Raw genomic sequence first — 22,309 nt, forward strand, 5'->3', positions numbered from 1 at the left:
TGCCCATTACGACACGGACCCACCGTAACATGCACAAACATACGGAGATATCACACACACACACACACACACACACACACACACACACACACACACACACACACACACACACACACACACACACACACACACACACACACACACACACACACACACACACACACACACACACACACACACACACACACACACACACACACACACACACACACACACACAGGAATGCAATCTGTTATGTGTATGAATGATGAATGTAGTGAAGTTAGTCGTGGAAATAGCTTTCTCTGACAAGTTAATCTCCAATAAATTCTCCAGACTTTAACATTAAGGGGAGAAAGTAAGAGTGAAAAAAAAGCAGACGAGGGGGACTTTTTAAGGGTGAGAATATCATTGTATGGAGACAAGAATCCTGTTTCAGAAGTTTGAAAAAGAGTACATGCGATGAAAATACAGCTTCTTTCATAATCTTCTTCAAACTGTGTGCCAAGGACTGTTTGTGCTTGAATAGATATAAACGTGTGTGTGTGTGTGTGTAATAGTCCAGTGTGCTGGTTCATTTGGGCAGCATAAAGGCCTGTGGTTGGGAGCACGTGATGTATGGTGTAATCATGCGGTCCAATCAGAAGGCCCCTCGCTCGGTTCATCTATTGCGAGCTGTCAGGCCTCCAGCCGAGGGCGAGGCCCTTTGATGGCGCTCGAGGAAACAGACGCTCTCTCTCAGTCTTCCCTTGTAAAGAGATATATGCCTGGATATCAAATTTCTAATAATGCCCAACTTCTCCTATTGTCTGAGTGTCTATGCACACAAATGTGTATGTTCATGTGTATGTTCGGGTGATGGAAACTACTAATTATTATAAGTATCTTTGAGGGGGCAAATTTCAGGAGGAAGTTTGTGGAACCAAATAGCCATGAATGTTCTCCTTTGGTTTGTTGTGTATGCATATTCATTATTAAATCAATTCACTTGTTAAATCAGCCATTGCATGACCTAAATTGAGGAATATTTGTTTTTAAAGCTATACGAGTGCAATGATTGAGGTCAGCAAGGCCGCCCTAAACCAAAGAAATTCTAAAACTCGTATTATTTTGACGTCTGTTCAATTACTTGATTTAATCAACAGATCTGTAAAAAATTAGTTTCTCCACAATGTAAGTACAATGCAATGTACAAAGAGTCAGTGTTTAATGTTTGTTTGGCAGTGTTCAGGATGGGAAATCAAAAGGGAGGAGGTCATTGTCTAGAATAAACAAACTATCGACCCAAGAGGATTCCTACTGCTGGTTAATGATCGATGCTGGATTTTAAATTTCTACCAACTGTGTTGCACATTCCATTCATTCTTTGGCTTTGACATTTACCCTTGAAGCTCTCTATGGAGAGAGGATTTTTTAGAATTTCCTCTTGAGGTTTCCTCCTCTTTTAAGGCATGGAAATTACAAAAGATCTGTCCACCACCGTGGTCCTGACTGACATACAACTATCGGATGATTTACCACAACATTTGGTACATACATCCATGGTTCAGAGACGAAGGATCCTAAATAATTCCGTGATCCCTGGACTTTCCCAGCCAGTGCCATCTCCAGGTCAAAATTTGAATTTGTCCAACATTTTGTGTCATGACCAAATAGCTGCAAACCATCTCCTAACACTGTGGAGCATAATAAGTAAAGACTCTCACATGCCTAGCATTGACTTGTTTCCTTATGTGCTTAAGTCACTCATCTCTTTGAAATCTTTAGATGGGTCTGGACTACATACTCTAATGCCACATTGTATGTGATATTGGACTGTATAAATAAACAAGACCTGCTCCACACCAGCCAAATTCTGGTGAAAACAGCAAATTTGGCAGATCACCAAACGCCACCTAGAGGGCTTACTTTCTTGGTGGCTTTTTTTATGTCAGAGTTCCTGGTTACTTTGGGTACGTTCAAGCAACTTTGACCTGCAGGTAGGAAAGCGTGTTGCCTGATGTGGCAGCATCAATGAACATTGACTGAAATAACGAGCCTCTTAAAAACAAACCATCTATTCTCCCAGCCAGGATGTCTGTTTTGAGTGCATGTTTGTATGCATCTGTGAGCGCATGCATTCTAAACAGGCCGAACTAATCATCTCAGGTCCCACCTCAGAAAACGGCCTCTAATCCACTTCCTTTAGAGACAAAGAAGCCGGAGAGTTACGCAAGGCCTGCAATTGATCGATGGCACTAACGTGGAACGACCTCTGACATCTGGCTTCTATAGCTGGACGGCTCCTCTTGAAATGCTCCTCGAACAAACACAAACATATGCACAAACTAAAAAGAAATCACAGTCATGGTGTGCACGCAGCCGTGCCGAAATGTATGTTGAATGCACAGATATGCATGCGCACACCTACAAACAGGAAACCAGACAGCCATGTAGGCGACACAGACACAAGTCTGTTATTAGGACTGTGTTAGCAAACACTGTCAGGGTAACTGCAAAAAAACAACACTCATGCGTGTTGTCATAAATCCTAGTTAAAGCCACAGAACACAAGCACTTGCAGGACTGAGAACTTGATTCCAGACTAAGCCGAGTGCAGGCTGTGGAGAATCAGAGAGCACAGACATAACTTTGACTTTACTATAATAAACAAGCCCTCTAAGCTGAGGAACACTGTCATTGTTGGTGAGAAGCAATTAGGGGTCCAAGTCGAGCCACTTCAGTGGGGACATCAGGGGTCAAGAGTGTTTAAAGAACTCTGTTAAGATACGTTTCACTTCTCCTCATGGCAGAGGGCTAAGGACCAACAAAGCTGCCACTCTAGAAACCTGGCGAGCCCTTTGCCTGAATCGCATAGAGTAGCCTTGAGACAAAGAGATACAGAGAGTTTGAAGGATGTCAGTTCACGAGAAAATCTGTTCCATGAAGTTAGAGAAATACATGTTAAAAACAAACGCTCACAATAACCAGAAAAGCAGACACCATTTCTTCCACAGCAGGAGAAAGACGACCCACACATTAAATATGAATCCATACACAGACTCAGATACTTTTAGCCGTCCCAGCTTAGCGTCGACAGCTCGCCTGCGTTTGTCTATTTCTCTACTGGGCGCAGTCATTTCATGTGAGTTCCTATGTTTCTGTGAGGTTACTAAGCAAGGCGGATTTTCTTTTTGCTATCTCTGGACAGAGCCAAGATAACTACAGCGACTGTGTTCAGATAATGAGGAACACTGTTTAGATTCTTCAAAAAGCGGCCTGGTTACCACTCTCGATCTCCCCATGCTGGGCCTGTGCTGGCACACAGCTGCGAGCACTGTCTCGTGTCAGGAATAAATTAAATAGGACCAATACTATCAAAATAAAGAGAACAAAATGACAAAAAAAAGAACGAAAAGAAGATTATGCTGCATATTCAAATCTGCAATATGCTTTGCTGGAGTATTTGATTTAAAGGTTTGCAAATGGGCTTGATTATGGTGTAGAAACATCATCACTCAGTTTTGCCAAACACACAGAGACACACGCACCGACACGCACACATGGCCACCATGTAAGCAGAGAGACCGTGCGCCGAGCCAGCACAGCATTAACGGTCTGATTTATACCACGGACAAAACTTGTTTTCGAAGATCGCTCTTCACACAAATATGCCGCAGAGCACAGCTGGAAGCCATCACCCTGCCGCAGAAATCAAACATGCAGGGATTAGCCATCCCGAAATGCATTTTCTAACACAAATCCCAGAGTAAACAGAGAGTGGAGGAATGAGACGATGACAAAGAGTTTGGAAACAAACTGTTAGTCTTTGAACGTTTGTTCCAGATCAGGCGTTTGATGTTGATACAGAGAGATGAGAGTCGGCTACGGGGATCAGGAGAGGAGGAGGAGAAAAATGAGCGTAGTAAGTGCCAGGCCGGGTACAAGGTGTCGTCGGCACCATTTGAAGTGGTCTTTCTACACAGCCAAAGAAGGAAGCGGAGAGAGGGAAGAGCAAACAACGAGAGTGTGTGAGAAATCCTGGGAACTGCACTGAATGGATATCAACACCAGCCACCCGCCAAGGATGGTGTTTTCATTAACATGGGATTTCCAACATGGAAGTTCTGATTCCAGCTCAGCAAAGAGTACGGGCCCTCCCTTCTCTCTAAATCCATCTCCCGACTGAAGCCCGCCTTGCTCGATAGCATAGCTCAGCTGATCGCTATCTCGGTGGCGTTATTGAGTTTGGACTTAGCAGGTGGACAGAAGTGATCGGTACGGTAGATCCCATGAAAGTCTTCTGGACACAACACGGCATGCTACAATACAGCGTGGGAATATTTGATTGCCATATGCAGGAGGATATTAACAATTTGGGAAACAGTCCAATATCCTGTGTCACTAGGAGTTAACATCTGACCCATATGAATGAATGACTGGTGGCTTTTCTTATTTATTTATGTGTCATGCACATAACTTGCCCAAACCTCATGGGTTCATAAGACACCAAAAATGCAGCTGCACACATTTTATAATGCTTCAGCTCGGCCTCAAAGACAATATTCTGCCTTCTCTGCCAGGCCGGGCAACTTAAATCTGTTACGACAAAAAGGTTCTTTTCCTGAAACACAACTCAAGTTTTTCATCGTCATCCAGCGGAAATAAACTAAAGTAATTTTGTACTAAAGAGTACATCTCTGATGTCCTTGTAGATAGGACAGTTGGGGCTGATGGTGATGTTCCTGAGCGTAACTGTGCACATGTGAATCTCTGTCTTTTGTCTAAGTTATACTGCACCTAAAGTTCTGCTCGATAGTTCTTCTTCATGAGACGATGAGTGATGTTTTTGGGTACTTCTCACAGCGCAAGAGTGAGCCTGCACTAATGATTTGAGAATCTGCACACAACACATGCACACAAATAACACAAACTAAACTATCTAGTTACACTTTATGCAAGCCATCAAAAACTCTACTCTGCTATAATACACAAAGTGGTTCTGTCATATTTTCCATTTACACAACCAAAACACCACCTCAGGAGGGGTTTAATGTGTGAATTTCGTGATGAAAAAGGTGCTACATCAACTGTACATGCCAGTTACTCAGGAATATGGCTTACTGCATTAAGTGCAGTAAAAATAATGAGATCTGTTCTGTGTCATATTGTTTTTATGCACCTTTGGTTTAACATGATGCATCTAATCTCAACACAGTACAACCAAATGGTGGTGAAATACAATGTAAATGTTGAATCAACTGGTCTTCATGTCAGAAATGATTTAAAGCAGGACTATAAAATACATTCTTCCTCTCACAATAACAAAAGTAGAATGTGTCAGAAACAAAACATATTAATATATATTGTCAGGCACGTGCACAGACATTTTGGGGGGCAGGTGCTCAAACCCAAAAAAAGGGCACCCATCGGCAAAATGATTTTTATATTGATCGCTGTAACTAGAAGTTAGCAAGTAATTAAAACACATTGTGTCGTGAGAAGACATGAGAGCTAAACAAAATGAAATTGTTTTCTATTAACAATTACAATAAGTTTTTATTTACAAAATGATAAGAGCGAAAAATGCCATATAATAAACAACTTAGGCTACTAACCTCGACCGCTCGGTCATGCCGGGAAATATCAAACCTCTGTAAAAGCGTTAAAAAGCCTCAGTCTGATATTTCCCGGCATGACCTCACTCTGGGTTAGTAAGTAGTTATTACAAGTGTTGTTTACCTTCGCATTGGAAATGCGGAAGGTTATGTTTTGATCGCTGTGTATTTATTTGTATGTGTGTGTGTTTGTGTTTGTGTTATTCGCATAACTCAAAAAGTATTAAACCAAATCGCATGAAATTTGGTGGGATGATTGGTTATTATCCGGGGACCATTTGATTAGATTTTGGGATCGATCGGGTCAAAGGTCAAGGTCATGAAAAGGTCAAATCTTCTTTTTACCATAGCGCAGTCAATTTTTATCCAATTGGCATGCAACTAATGCCAAAATGTTCACATGACATCAAGCTCCCCACACTCTCATGCCAAGTACCAAAAAAGTGGCTGCGGCGAAGTATGCGCTCTACCGAGTGCCCGTTCTAGTTACCTTCGCATTGGAAATGCGGAAGGTTATGTTTTGATCGCTGTGTATTTATTTGTATGTGTGTGTGTTTGTGTTTGTGTTATTCGCATAACTCAAAAAGTATTAAACCAAATCGCATGAAATTTGGTGGGATGATTGGTTATTATCCGGGGACCATTTGATTAGATTTTGGGATCGATCGGGTCAAAGGTCAAGGTCATGAAAAGGTCAAATCTTCTTTTTACCATAGCGCAGTCAATTTTTATCCAATTGGCATGCAACTAATGCCAAAATGTTCACATGACATCAAGCTCCCCACACTCTCATGCCAAGTACCAAAAAAGTGGCTGCGGCGAAGTATGCGCTCTACCGAGTGCCCGTTCTAGTTACCTTCGCATTGAAAATGCCGGAAGGTTATGTTTTGATCGCCGTGTATTTATTTATTTATTTATTTATTTGTATGCGTGTTATTCGCAAAACTCAAAAAGTATTGAACCGAATCGCATGAAATTTGGTGGTATGATTGTTTATTATCCGGGGACCAGTTGATTAGATTTTGGGATCGATCGGGTCAAAGGTCAAGGTCAAAGGTCATGAACAGGTCAAATCTTCTTGAATCACATGGAATTTGGTGGGATGATTGGTTATTATCCAGGGACCATTTGATTAGATTTTGGGATCAATCGGGTCAAAGGTCAAGGTCAAGGTCATGGAAAGGCCAAACATTTTTTTTTTACCATAGCACGATACATTTTTGTCCAATTGGCATGCAACTAATGCCAAAATGTTCATAATTCAATGCCCAATCTTGTGATATGCGAAGGTATGCGCTCTACCGAGTGCCCGTTCTAGTTTTTCTTGCGTTTACTCTTTTCACCCTCTGCAATGCTCATACAAGATTGATCTTTGTAAAACTGGAACAGACAAAACAAAGAGAAACATACCACATAAAACAATGTGGTACAAGGATAGCAATCATAGTTTAGCTGCAATTTTCTAGCTGTGAATTCTTGTGACATTTATAAAATGAATTAATAAGTTCAACATACTTTCGAAATTGTCTCAATAGCATTTATACAACACAAATAAGATGCCTGCCTGGATATCTCTCCCTCTCTCTGACGTCAGTAAACAGCTGGACAAGGCTGTGAAACCACGGATTTCGTGAGTTTTTTGTTTATTTTCTTCGGACCAGTTGCGACGTCATGTTTTTAGCAGCGCTAATGTCGACGTGGTTAATTTATCACCAAACAACGTCAGGGGACAAACACCATCATGACCTGTGTGTCAGAGGAGAAGGAGGTGCACCCGTTTAGCGTGGCGCGAGGAGCACTGCGCGAGCACTGAGTGGAGGAGGAGGAGGGAGGCGGGGGCTCGTGAGCGGCGCGGAGCATGTCGGGGTGAAATTCTCACAAGAACTCAAATAAATGCCCTGTCGGATATCAAAACACATTTGGGGGGGACTTGATGACAGAGAGTCATTTGTATTCTTAAATACTGATGAATGAAAAAAAAGGGGCTCCAACAAAAAGGGCACTTTTCTCATCCAGGGCAAAAGGACTGGTGCTTGAGCACCACTTGGGGTCTATCTGTGCACGTGCCTGTATATTGTACTATTTGGCCGTACTTGCTCAGGGATGACCAGTTAGACTGGAGGCCTTGAAACGCATCTCTGACCATTACGGGCCACAGCAATGCTACAGAGGGTGTGTTGGAAGGGTCAGGGAATCCCATGTGCATGGTCTTTTCTGTTTCATTCAACCTTTCTATATCCAGGATAAACACATTATGAATCTCATTTCCAAAGGGGTCTTGGTCAAGATGGCACCACCAAGCTAAAATACTCAAATAACAAACTCAACAAAAGGGACAAACATCAAAACAAAACAGGAAATTCCATCAACCAAAGAACCAAAACAGTACATTCAATTATCCATAACCTAGTTTATTAGCAGAACGAAATTTTCGGATATTAGTCAGTCGCGCACAATTCCAGGATGCTTTATTTTCATTGGTTGCTGGATTAAATCTTACCCAGATACATCAGATACGGGTTTTTTTCTGATTGGCTATTGTGTAGCCCATTTCTTTTTTTGATTGGCTGATAAGTGGCTCCTCACAGCAGAACTCCAGGGGAGCGCTTGATTCCTCCACGGTGAGGGCAGCGCAGCTCATGTTTGCGCGCTGCGGCACATAAAAACATAAAATAGCCGAGTTTTTTTCAGCGTGAGAAATACGATGTGTGGCGGGAGGGCATGACTTAAGACCGAAATGCGTGAGTGTCACGCTCAATGCGTGACACTTGAGAGCCCTGATATCAGAGACGCGTTCCGATTTATTATTTTTTCCACCTGGCCCGCTGCCGTTGAGATTGCAGTGAGACGCGGAAAAAATGTGAAGTGGTGCTCTTCGCAATAAAACATCTTTGATGGGATGTCGCGTCTCGGCCAATCAGCGTTCTAATGTCGACAGCGTTTGGGAAGTTAGGTTAGCTTGAATGTTAGTCCGCTACATCTGCTGCTGTCACGCTGCACGGTGTAGCGATACTAACAAAGTACCCGTACGTTAAAAACGATGTGATTTAGCATATTTTTAGTATCGATACTTCATTAAAAGAGCGATCAGAGCTCACGCGCTGCTCCGCTCTGTTAAATGCTGTCTGCACGCGCAGCGCTCACAGCGAGTCGTGGCTTATCTCTGTTGCCTTTCTCCGTGGACAAATATTTTCCGCTATCCGCCACGGAATAAATAACCACGTTTTCTACGTTATACTCTTGTGGAAATGCCACACACGTCGTGACATGTAGCACCCTGGTGTCGGGGTTCATAACGTCACCCGGAGGCGCACACAGCTCCGTGAATGTCTCCGACTACTGAATGACTTCCGCATCCAGCGCCACGTGAGCAGCAGCAGCCAATTAGATTCATCAACAGAGGAGCAGCTCAGCGCTGATTGGCTCTCACAACGCAGCGTCCTCTCCTCTCCCTCCGCTCTTGTTTCCCCTGCGCCGCTCTGCGCTCAACTCAACTTTGTTTATACTCCGTGACTTATTGAGCGCCGTAATAATCGCGCGACACAACGAATCGATAATGAAATTCGTTGCCAACTATTTTAATAATCGATTTTTATCGATTCGTTGTTGCAGCCCTAAAACAGTGTATGCAATTATGTCATTCCACCGCACGGTACTCTGTGCATGGCTCTACTCAAATCGACTCACATATGGAACCGTTTTTTTGGGGGCTTTCCATGAGAAATAGTTCTGGGTAGAGATGGTACTTTTTTCTGATATCACCTTCCAGGCGAACTGAGACGATAGTAAAAGGTGGAGTGAAACCACTAAGAAACAGAAATTGATCAGAGAGAGAATCCTCACCAGCGCATCACTAGACATCCTGCAGAAACATTTCTAAATATCCAAGAAATCAATCAATTGCAAACGCATTTAAAAGAAATTCACAGATATAAAAAATGTGCAGCCCGCAAAACCGGCCGGCGTACAAGTGAGAAAATGTAGACATTCTTCTGTTTGGTTGCCAATTAAATAATCCAGTGAGCGCTGCGTTGAAAATGATGTCACAGCAGTTAGATGGGCCGTTGCTATGGCGATCATAGACAAAAACACCTGGTACTGTGAGTTGAGTCGAGGTGAACAACGAAGTGGGAATGAGGTCTTGAGACGGAGCACATTTGGTGAAGCAAAAGGGAAGAACTAAAGACAGGAGATGCGACTAGGATGGAGGTGCAGAAAGATCAACACATTCATAACAAGAAAGCAGAGAGAGAAATACAGGGACAAAGAGGGAGAATCTGTTATGTGGCTCTTACTCAGTACTTCATGCTTGGTCCATGTGTTGTCTATTACCTCCTGCTTCTTTGTTTCTGCCCTACTTCCAGCGCACATACCCGCCGTGCCAACAAAACGCCAGCCAAATTAATAGGAAGTGCACGCACACACGCGCAAACACGCACACCAAGCTGGCATGAGCACAACACACTGTTGCTTATCCAGTCAGAGCTTCCACGAGGCTATTTTCCAATCAAATCAAACGAAGGGCTTAGCAGGTAGGCCCGGGTCTTTGTCTGTGGAGCTGGATGGATGAAACAGACACTATGAGAACGTCCCTAGTGCTTTCTCATTTGCTTTAATCCAGTGTTGGGCAGTCACTGTAATTCACTCACTTGGATCACATAATTACATTACACAAACAAAGTTACTTTTCAATCAAGGGGATTCTGATCAAATGACCCCCCCCCCCTCAAGAAAAAATTACAGTGGATGTGAGCGCCAGTTTGCTGTTGAGCATGGTCGAGAAAAAGCCGACACAACACAAAGCGGCACATAACATGTTAAGTGGAAAAGCAGGCAAGTGCACTTTTTGGCAAAAACATAAAAAAATCTGTAGTGGTTTAGCCCCCCAAAACGCATACGAATACATACGCCTTACAGTCTGCCCAACATGTCTTTGAAGGCAACTAGAGGTTCTCATTACAAACCCACATGATATGAAACATCCCCTCAATAGAACACATATTGCCTGCGTGTCTCAATTACTGCCTGAATTCCTCGCTTCAGAAACACACGCACATGGAAATATGCAAAAATAATACGTCTGTGTATGTATATATTTGCCGATTAAGATCAATGCAGGTAAAGACGCATCGATCCATAGACATACTTATATTTATTCAAAGTGGGATATAGCTTGTGCAGTATGAGAACGACAAGAACATAATCTTCACACACAGGCTTAGCCCAACTCCTCAATTTCCACTAAACAGAACCTGCTGTGTGTGTGTGTGTGTGTGTGCATATGTACAAGTGTATTTGGGCTTGGCCGGGCAGCAGAGCTCTCTCAGGTTACACACACACAGGAAGGCTCAGAGCAATAACAAAGGCCTTTCAAAGGAACCCTCAGCAGGTTAAGATAAAATGTTTTCGCTCAAACTGATAAAAAGCATCTGCAGCTTAAATGAACAGGCGCTGGTATCGGTGGCATGGTATGCACCGCAGATCGGCCGGCACTGATTAAAACAGACACCGGGCTGTCTCTCTTTAAAACACAGAGTGCCAACAGCAAGTGTGTGTTTCTGTTCTGTGTGTGTCCAGTCTGGTAATGACAGAAGCACCTGTGAGGTTTAGTTCCAGCTCTAAATCCATAGCCTGCCAATAATGTCCACTGTAAGAAAAAGGAAATGTGTTCTTGAGCAGTTCTACACTCTTTTCCAGTCGGACCACCACGCCCTTCTTCAAAGAAAGTCTCCTCCACCTCAAATCACCTGTAACTGTTACATGAATAATGAATAATGAATTTGTTTTTGCATTTTGTTGCATGTGCATCGATACAGAAAGCCTATCTTAAGTGGTGTGTCTGTGTGTGTGTGTGTTTGTGTGTGGGCAACTTTTCTTCTTCATAACCACAGGTTGACCAAGACCAGGGCAGGAATGTGTGGGAGGTAATATTTATGCATGGTCATGCTAACATCTGTGTTGTCATATCTGCGTGTGCGCATATTGTACAACTGTTTTTATGGCAGTTAAATGAAACACAATTCCTGCATTCCACATGTGGAATAAATGTGGAATTGGAAACAATTGCATGCCTATCATCACGGAGGCCTTCTTGATGGGGCTTTTACCCCAGAAAAACTAAATGTGGTCTCACTTCCCTAATTGTGGTCATCATTTCTATCAGATATGAGAACATTATACTCTCCGAATTTAATGCTGATTACTTTGGTGAAGACTGAGATCTGAACACATGGCTCAGTCGAATGGAGCACGAAGCACGGCCAGCGAGACAATCAGAACGATTATGAACACAATGTAAAGCCCCAATTACACAAACTGTGTGCACGATAACTACAGGAAGCAGGGTTACCGCAGAATTCAATGGCTGCTTGCCTGAAATAAAACAAAAAACGAATCACCAGCAAAGTAAATGGCTCGTCTTTGTGAGACAAAATATTGGTCTTTTTAAGTTTTAGGAAACAATCACAAAGCAAAAGTCTCATATTTATTAATGAGTCAAATGTTAAAACCATCAGCTAGTAACATTGAAAACAAAATTGATTGCATCACTGATTGATCAATCGCATCACTTCTCAGTAGCGTATCACATTTAACAATACATTTCTGGGGGGAAACCCTGTGGAAGTATTATTGGTTAAATTTGAACAAAGAAGTCAGTTTGTGAACTGTGATGGTGTTTACAATGGAGAGCCTGCCTAACACGCACATTGTTGTAGCTCTAAAAAGATAACAAATAAAGGAAGACTAAGGTTGTATGATGCATCAGCATGTCCGTGTACTGCATACATTTGAGACCTTTTCCTTCAACTACAGCAACCCTTTTAGTAGCATGTCTCACCTGGAAGCCCTGGATGCGAGCCAGGTAGTCCAGCTGCTGTGCAGGCTGCACCGAGACGCCGCAGGGCAGGGCCATGTTCTTCCCCTTCATTGGCAGGGAGGCGTCGCCTGTGGGGGACTGACCATTGAGCAGCAGTTCCCTCGCCATGGTAGCGGTTGGGCTGGGTGAGCCGGAGCCGCTGTAGTATGGAGGGTGTCCTGGGGGCAGCGGGGAAGAGCAGGGCCCCAAGTCTTTGGATGTCATGTAGTTGACGGAGTCGCCACCGTTGCTGCCAGGGCACGGAGCACTGCCCCCTTGCTTCCTGCTGGCCTCCATCTCCTGGTAAACATCAGGGCTGAGGTGGAGCAGACCCTTTGGGGCTGCAGGGATCAAGAGAGTGGGGAGGAAGGAGGGAGGATGGATATTGAGGGGGAGAAGGAGAGAAAAGAGGGACACAATGAGGATTGGATGAATGGACAAAAATGAGGAGAGAGAGAGAGAAAGAGGAAGAGTTTATAAAAGCAGCAGAAAGGGACGATGGGAGGAGATCGGGGACAAACGAGAGAAAAATGTTTTTTATGGCTCTTGTTATTAACCGTTGAAATTATTTGCAAGAAACACATTCCTCTGTCACCCACAACCAGACAATGCCTGGATGTGTGTATGTGTGTATGTGCACCTAACAGTGTACATTTGAGAGTGTGTGTGTGTGTGTGTGCTGGCATCAAAACTAACATTCCATCACCGAACGTAGATGACAGTTTCATGTGGTTTGGCAGTTCCGAGTCCTATCAAAGTGTCTGCTGGGAAACACACAGAGCCTCTTTCTTTCTCACTCTCAAACACAAACAGACACAAACGGAGCATCCACCAATATCAACAGAGAGGCTATGACTTCATCATTGATGGGAATCAGCGCTCACCGGCATCCTGCTCCACTTATGACGTCTCTTCAAACGCGGATCCAACAGAACTCGGAAGCCGGTTAGGTCTCAGATCAAAGTTCTTGTGAGAATACTTCCGTGACTCGGGGCACGGAGCTAATTTGATCCGGGAGGCCAAGGTACCTCTGACCAGCTCTGCTGTAATAGGACGCACCTTGAGCTGAGCACAACACCGGTCCAAGGCTATGTTCCGATCCAGACCATTTGAGATGACAAGAATCTCATTCAGTGATGCTGGCTTGCTTTTATTCGGACATCACTGTCCTGAAGCGGTGACAGGCGGAAGGGGAAACACCAACATGTTGTGGCTGCGATGAAAGTGAGAGGAAGGCATATACGATGTGAAAGAAGAAGAAGAGATCTGAAGGGAGAGAAAGGATGAATGAGAAGGATGAGCGGAGAGCCAGTACAGATGGAGGAGGAGGAGGAGGAGGAGGTGGGGATGAATGGATGTGAAAACCACGCGGAGCCTCCGAAGCCTCGCCAAGGTCACCAGAGACAGGAAGACCAGCTGTGTCTGTGTCTGTGCGTACATCCATGTGTGCGTACGGGCCAACAGCTGGGAGAAAGCACTGGAGTGAGCGCATGACTGACAGGCCACTTCCTGTTTGAGTTAACATTACCATCACACATACAAAGAAAGACAGTTTTGCTCACTTGTAGCTTACCCTCGTCTCAGGTTTCTTAGACCCTGCAAACGGTATTTCCCAATCGGAACAATGAAGTTTGCGTTCCTTTCCAAAGGAGCAGAGAAGCTGAAGTCCAGGATTTATTACTCATACTACAACAAACTGCCCCAGCAATGACACAACCGTTAGGATTCTGCCCCCTCCCAACCCGGATGACAACTTTAATTAGAATTTACGCAAGTAAAATTCGCAGGCCTGCACATTCTGAATGTTTCACAAAAAATGAAAGGTGTTAAGCCAACATGAGATAAGCTGTGGACAAATACATACTTGTTTTGTGTATGTGTGTGTGTGTGTGGCGGGGGGGGGGTTATGAAGGGGCAGTGAATGTAAGCCATGTGAGTGTGTGTGATTGTCTGCCTAAGTGTGCGTGGGCGTGCCTGTGAGGATGTTTGCATGTTTGTATGTGATTGAGTGCTTGAGGGTGGTTTCTGATGGCAAGCAAGAGCGTGAGAGCAAGAAAGAGCGAGAGCGAAACAAAGGAGGAGAGACGGTTAGCGGGAGAATAAGTGAGAGTGACGGAGTGTGTTTGTGCGCTGGGTAAAGATTGTGAAACTGTGTACATGAAGCGGGAGCGAGCTGGAGAAAGGGGAGAAGTTGTGGAAGGAAACAGTAAGGGAGGGTGTGTTTGTGGCGCAGCATTGGAGGGGTCCCACTCAGACTCGACGTCCGGTGGGCCAGGGGAGAGCTGGAGGGAAGCCAGAGCCAAGCAGGAGACTGATCGAAAACAGATAGGGCCAGAGCCCGCCGCTATAAATCACCACGGTGGAGAAAGACCTTCACACACACACGCATACACACGCACAAACACACACACAGCAGGAAATGAAATGTGGCAACTCGAGTGAAAAGCCCTGCTGCAACACCCATGGGAATAGAAGGGAGAAAAATCACTCTCTTCTAACTTCTTTTTTTCTTCCTTCTCCTTACACTCCCTTCCTGTCTCTGAGCCACCCTGTTTGTTAGAGAACTGCATCCCTCAGATACCTCAAAGGAGACTTGTGGAGCACAGCTCAGGGACAACCACACCATTTTCTTGACGTAAATATAACACCTTTATTAACCTAAATACGTTATTCATATCATACCCATTTGTGATACTATTTATGAGGTGTTTTTTTTCCTTTTTTAAAAAAAATAGCCGTGCATATCCGGATCTCAAACTCAAAGACGGCAGCCATTAGATTCTCTTTTACGAGAAGGAGCTCAATAATATCCTGTAGTATTCAACCCCTTTGGCAATTTTGTTGTATTACAACTGGCAAGTAAAATGTATTTGTATTTATGGAATAGACACATAATCAAAATTGGTAAAGTACATTTTAATTTTACATTTTTTTGAAACTAAAAAGTGTATGTCTGAAGTGTGCCGTACTGAAACTGTGACCACACCTGACAATGATGTCACAGAGTACCGGCACGCCCCCGGAGTACACTTTACTCTCCTACAGCAAGATGGAAAAAAACAAGATTTTCACCTGTTTTAACGTGAACTTCAAAGTTCCTGTAAAATTCGATTTAATAGTGAAACGGGCTCCTGCAATTGAAGCACTTGTAAAGTTTGTAAAGAGCTGACAAACAATGTTCTGCTATTAGTTTTCTCTAAAATTACACTTTAGCACAAATAACAAATTATCACTGTTTATCATATAAAAAAGTGTTACAATCATTCTGATGCCAGAGTTTATTTTTATGGTGTATGCTGTAATTCTGCAAACTGATTTAGTTATTCCCACTTGTATTCAATAAAATGCATCGTCAATCAAAAACAATACACAAACCTGAAACATCTTCCATTCAGCAACCAGATACACAGAAAATGAAGACCAGCTGTATCCGTTTGAATGAGTTTTAAATGGTGTTTATGCAATAAACATTCACTCATTAGCGTCGTGTGAGTGTTGTGCGGTTTGGGCAATTTTAAAGAGATAATTAGCGGATAGCTACGCCTCATGCTAAGTCTGAGATAAACTATGAGTGGGAATGGCATGGGACCACAGACACGCTCCAAACCAACAATAGGAATAATCACCAAATAAGAAGACTTTATTTCCCACGGGGCTCTGCTCTGGAGGTATTGGGCAATGCTCGCGCTCGGGGCTCCGACAGAAACCACAACCACCAAAATAGTTTATCCAAGAAAACAACCATGTATCGAAAAACATAATTTAGATGATATGTATTTCAGAGAATTGGACTAAATTACACATGTGAGTTCAATAAAAGTTGTGGCAGGAGCTCAGTTCTCATCTGAATTGTGTAAACCAGATCTGGACCAGCAATGGGCAAACACTAGAGCCTGCTTTGTACTTTTCAGCAATAGAAAGCTGAACTCTCACGTTCATCTCCTTCTCTAAAGCAGAGCCGGACACCCATGCAGCGCTGCCAAATGCCTCCATTAGACCCAAGTGACGACAGCACATTCAGATCTAATAATAATATCTGTTTGTTTTCCACTCTGCTCTTTCTCAAGCTGTTGACGTTTACTTTGCTGGCACCCAGGGTGAAACTCCACACATCACAACAAATCAAGGTCATATATTCCAATGCATGTTGATCTGCTTAACCCTTGTGTTGCCTTCGGGTCATTTTGACCCGATTCAATATTTAACCCTCCTGTCGCCTTCGGGTCAATTTGACCCGATTCAATGTTTAATGTCGGTGTTCTTTCGGGAGTCAACAAACAAACATAAAGTACCTCACACTTAAACTTGGAAAACAATATTGACCCCAAGGGTAAAATATGTTAGTAAATATAAAGGTAACAGGAGGGTTAAACATTGAATCGGGTCATATTGACCCGAAGGCGACAGGAGGGTGAAACATTGAATCGGGTCAAATTGACCCGAAGGCGACAGGAGGGTTAAGCAACAACGTGACTATGACATCCTGGAATAACTTACGTGTGATGAATATTACCGACTTAACTGCCACACCATGTGGCATAAATGGATATAAAACTTTGTTACCAGACTCTGGAGACCAGGAAAATAATTGAAAATAGAATGCGATGTCTTGAAATGGTGCCTGACTTTGGTGAGATAAAGGCCGTTTCACTGTTTTCATTTGGATTGCAGACAAGACATCCAACTCAACAGATTTAGCTGAGAGACAACAGCTGTTTCCAACAACATTGCATCTTTAAGCCTTTTAGAGAAATAAGAATAAGAAAACTCCCCTTAAAGCCGTGACATTCCCATGTACATGCATACATAAATACTGTCATACAACTATTTTGTATTTGTCTACAGTTAAATATGTCCCAATGTCTCTGCATTAGTTTCATATCTGGTTTCATCCTTGACATAGACGGATGAGCAGAGACTTGGCTCCATTTTAAGATGCAGTTGAATAAACTGGTTACTGTAAGTGAACTGCGGGGAGGTGGAGTCTCATATAACAGCATTTGTCAGTTAAGAAAGAGTCTGGTTTTCAGTCTAGCATAAGACTGTTCACAGCCATGCTAGCCGCTCCACGAGGCTAGTCCTAAGGCTTTGAGCTACATGCGAACATCCGCTTTATAAAACGCTCACAGTTGAGGGAAATGGAAATGTTATTAGTTTTGCAAGTATTTGGTAATAAACAAAAGTTTTGGACAAATTGGAATTAGGACCTGATGATGCCAGTGTTACAGAGGTCATCCTGAGGGGGCCATGAACATCTGCACTAAATGTCATGAGAGTCCATTAAATTGAGTTGTTGACACATTTTCACGAGATATCAACCTCATGATGGAGCTGGGGAATGTCAAGGGATCACCAAATGATTCTTCCACTGGGGACCACAAATGTCTACAGCAAAATCCCACTGCAATCCAACCAATAGCGTACCAGATATTTCAAGTCTCAAACCAACTGGTGGACAGACTGACTACAAATCAGTGAGACTGGACTCAAACTACAGGGGGACACACTTTAAAATGCTGTAATATGTTGAAGAGAGCTGCATCTACATTTGTGACTCGCCATGACAAATTCCTTGTGTGTGAAAACATACTTGGCAATAAAAGGTTTCTGATTCTGAAGAACTGCAAACTGCATCCACAAAGATGAACAGCAGTCACAAGATAATCTAAAGGAAAATGATATACAGTGACTTTGTACGATAAATGAATAACATGAGCTTCCTTTGTTGCATTGTTTGTGTTGAAGATGTATTGACTTCAACGGTCTTTCGTGCATTTTGTCTCCAGCTGGTATGCAGTGTCTCCTGATATCGTCATATAGCCTGCTCAACGTTATGTGTCCGTGTGTGTAGGACTGTGGGTATGTGTGTGTTTGTGTGCATCTGTGCTCCAGTGTGCTTGTGTGTTAATCCTGAGTGAAAGGCTACTTTTTCCTGCACAGGAAGGCAGTGGGGGGACTCCCCGGAGGGCCTCAGTGTGCCTGCCCTGTAAGCCTGTGTGAATGAGCCTGAATTCGCAGGCTCCCCACGAGGACGCACGGCCGATTAAGCTGACAGTCAGCAGCCCATTGACCAGTCACAGAGATTAAACGCCGGGCCATCTCGATGGCTAAAACCACCTGCGGGATTGAGGGAGGGATGGAGAGTCGGAGTGGAGGAGGAGAGGGAAATGGATAGAGACACAGGGAGACGTGCAGATACTCACTGTTACTCGTCGCTTCGGTAAATGACGCCTTTTGTCCATTCCAGCCTTTGTTGTCCATCTGTAGCGATTCGGAGAGAAGGGGGAGGTAAGAGAGATGTACATTCTTGAACAGACAGCTTCTTCACGCATGTCAGACGAGTTCCTTCCTACTGTTTGGGCCACAAAGAGACGAGCGCTCACAGGAGTGGATGCTTAAGAACCCAGTGTCTGTCTCGGCCATCCACTTAATTAGGGGGGTTGTCACGATTGAGTATTCTTAAAAGCTCCCTTTTCAGAGTGTTATTTCTGCTGTGGTATGCACATTGCCTCCACAAACCCAAACAGCCACAAACACACGTGTGTGAATCAGAAAAACAAATAATGTATAATGTGTGCGAGAGCTGAGAAGATGACATGGTTGTAAACAAATGCATCCCCCTTTAATACCTCTCCCAAGTCTCATCACGCTTTTGCACAGATCACACACACAATCCCACGGTGGGAATGTCGTGCAACAGAGCACCCAAAAGAAGGGGAGGCAAGGGAGGACGGAGAAACAGAAAGAGCGAGATCTAAAGAGAGACATCCTATCCGACAAAACAGGAGTTTGGCAAACACGGTTCAGTCGTTCCATCGAGCTCTGGGTTGTCTGAGGATCTAATGGGAAGTAGGCCGTCCAACTCATTCTTATAGACATGTTTTCAGAGTTGTCAGGCTAATGCACAGCCATGTATTAGCCACTAACTCCATTCTGTCTAAATATTCTGACTTGAGTGTTACCAGAAAAGTCTTCCCTCTTGCCAAGAATTAGATGAAACAGTGAGACTCACTAGACTGCTTATTTCCAGTGCAGCAGCCGATCTGAGACCATCGACATCAACACATAGTAGTTTATAGGGCTAACATACAAAAACATGCAATGACGCAAACAGAAATTCAAAACATTGTGTGCAACATTTGACATTTCCCGTCGACACATGCAACTGGAGCGCGTTCAGTGTGCAGATGCTTCAACACTTCAGACCAAGACTAATACGCTTAGGGTTTAGAATGTTGTCAAAGAAAAATGTCAGCATCAGACTGTTTAGTATGTGGAGGAAGGAGAAGGGGAATATAGACTGCAAATTGCATAGATTGTGTTTTCTGATCAGAGCCAGTGTCGTCCTCTAGCTGTATGGCTGTCTGAATACGATATACATGCTGCAGCACATATCTAACTAATGAGCTGTCTTGGGAACAATGAATATTTTTTAGAGAGCCTGATTATGTAACCTCATCACTTTCTTAATGTGCTCTCTTGAGCTTAGAAACCAACGAGGTGAATAAAGATGATGGTGATCAACGGTTGCTTGCAAAACACATTCGGTTGAGAGGAGCTGAGCAGGTTACATAAGAGGCTGGGACTCGTGATGAATTAGAGAATCGACTGAGTATCAGGATGTCTTGAGATCTGCACAGTGCTGTCCGGATGCGATAGTGTGAAGACAAAATGGGATCGGTGCACAGAATTTCTTTATGTGATCCATCAGCATACGGCTGTACAGTTACCCACCGACCAAGATCACCATCACCGCAGCTCAAATTATATTTTATCATCTATAATTAATAAAGCAACCTAGTGTTACTGACATTATAAACAGTACATCGAAAACATGAATAACGGATTAATCAATGATGTATTTGTGTATTTATCATTTGCAATATTCTCATTTCCTTTTATGAAGATTGTTAAAGGGAAACTATGCTGATATTGAACCAGCTTTTTATCATTACATGTGGGTAGAATAGGAAAATGACAATGTTTAACTTTTTTTAGTTAGAACAGCCAGAGGGAAGTTAAACAATAACTACCCATATTTGGAGGTTACAGAACTGGTTATAAATGAGCAAAGTTTTCAAATAATAAATTTGAATTTATTTGTTGTATGATGTTTATGACTCACCGTCGTCCCCTTGAAGAGAAAAAGAAAATACGGGAGACAAGCAGATAAACTGGCTATCAAATCTAAAAGTGAGAGAAGATGAGTGGAGTGAGCACCTCGGGGGTGTTCTGGGGGACTGTGGAGGCCTTGTATCCCAGCTGCAGGAGCATCTCCTCTGCTGCGTTCCGTTTGGCCACCTTCTTGTTGGGTCCCGTTCCCGTGGCAACCTCGCTATTCACCTTCACCTGCAAACACATGCACAGACACATGCACAGACACACACACATACACACACACACACGATATACATATATTTAGATTAACAATTAAATATTCTGTGCGGATACACTGCGGTAACAAATCCCTGAATGACTTGCTAAAACAGTGTTAAATGTGCTAAAATGTCTTTTCTCATGACCTTCCTCTTCCTGTCACACTTTCATTCACCTTCAGTCCGTAACACCGATTTGCTCACTGGGCCGAGTCGGCCGAGCAATTTACAGCACACAAAAATGCTTTGAGTTAAGTGTTTGTTTTTCAGTGATCCTAAAACATTACATCTGTCTACACAAAATGTTCGCAGAGAAATGTCCAAGAGAATATCAGACATCGTTATGTTATACAAACAGACAATTACACTGTACAAATAACATTCTGGGAGCCAGAGCCTGTGAACAGACAGACTTCAGTGCACTCACTCAAAGTGCTCTGACATGCTCACTAAGTTCTCGACTGAATGCATCAAGTAGGACACAACATTTCTAAAATAAACACAATTGCTCTTTTAATCAAATCCTAAAAAATGGTCACCCACTCAAAAAGTCATCCGATCCAAGCTGGTGCCTTCTTTTTCCTCTAACGAGTGATGGGTTCAGAAAAAAAGATGCGAAAGCAGAGACTCATTTGAGCCCTGCCACTTACCAAAGGAAACAATGTGGACATTTTAGAAGAGCGAGTGGACTGCACAAAAGGAACACGCACACACTCGCAGGGCCTAATGTGTGTATCAAAGAGGCACGGAGAATGGGTTGGAGGCTGAATTACTGCCTGATGCTAAGAGAAGCTCTGTTCTTCCTATGAAAGAGGATTACGGAAAAGAGAGACAAAGAGCGAGAGTTTGACAGAGAGACAGACACAGAAAGACGAACAGGAAGCGCGAGACAAAGAGAGCTGCAGTTAAAATGTTGCGCATAAATTAAAATTGGACTACGCCAGCTTTGCCAGTTTTTTTTCCTGCATCCTCGAAAAACAGACTGTTGACTTGTGTTGTAGATGCTCACAGATTGAAGCAACAACAACCAAAGGCTTTTTCCAAATGCATGGCCTCAAATAATTAAAGTAACAGAATAACTGTGGCTTCAAATGAGATTTCTCATCCACGCAGTCCCTGCTCCGTTTACTAGATTAGTGATAAACAGCAAATCCTCCATAACCTAGTTAAGGGTTAAAGGCCGGTGCTGCAGCGAGACCATGACATTTTTATTCTGTTAATGAATACTGCCTCCTCACTACACAAGCCAAACCGAGTGCTGCAGGAATGAGCCCTGAAACCAGGACATTCGTTTGCATTTCTGTACTTCTGGGTTTCTCGTTTCCAAGTCAGTTGGTTTTGCTGAATGTTAAAGAAAAGAAAAAAAAGTAAAACACATGCTCAATAGTTTTGAACGTTGTTATTAAATAGGTCAGTAAATATACCTCTCGGGAGTTTGAACCAGTTGCTGACAAGTGGCTAAATCAGCCTTGTTGTAGATACTCGTGCTCATATGATTGTGA

At 43.2% G+C, this 22,309-nt stretch overlaps 1 protein-coding gene across 1 annotated transcript in view; it reads right to left on the reverse strand.

Moving 5' to 3' along the window:
* The window catches only part of stau2 (staufen double-stranded RNA binding protein 2), a 72,120-nt gene that overhangs the window by 11,581 nt on the left and 38,230 nt on the right, over window positions 1–22,309 (reverse strand). The window contains exons 10-12 of the mRNA XM_056434702.1: window positions 20,653–20,781; window positions 18,636–18,693; window positions 12,415–12,773 (exon numbers count right to left, since the gene is read on the reverse strand). Coding sequence (XP_056290677.1) covers window positions 12,415–12,773; window positions 18,636–18,693; window positions 20,653–20,781 — 546 coding nt within the window. The remainder of the gene's footprint in view (window positions 1–12,414; window positions 12,774–18,635; window positions 18,694–20,652; window positions 20,782–22,309) is intronic.

This window comes from Pseudoliparis swirei, chromosome 16 (assembly GCF_029220125.1).
Source record: "Pseudoliparis swirei isolate HS2019 ecotype Mariana Trench chromosome 16, NWPU_hadal_v1, whole genome shotgun sequence".
NCBI lineage: Eukaryota > Metazoa > Chordata > Actinopteri > Perciformes > Liparidae > Pseudoliparis > Pseudoliparis swirei.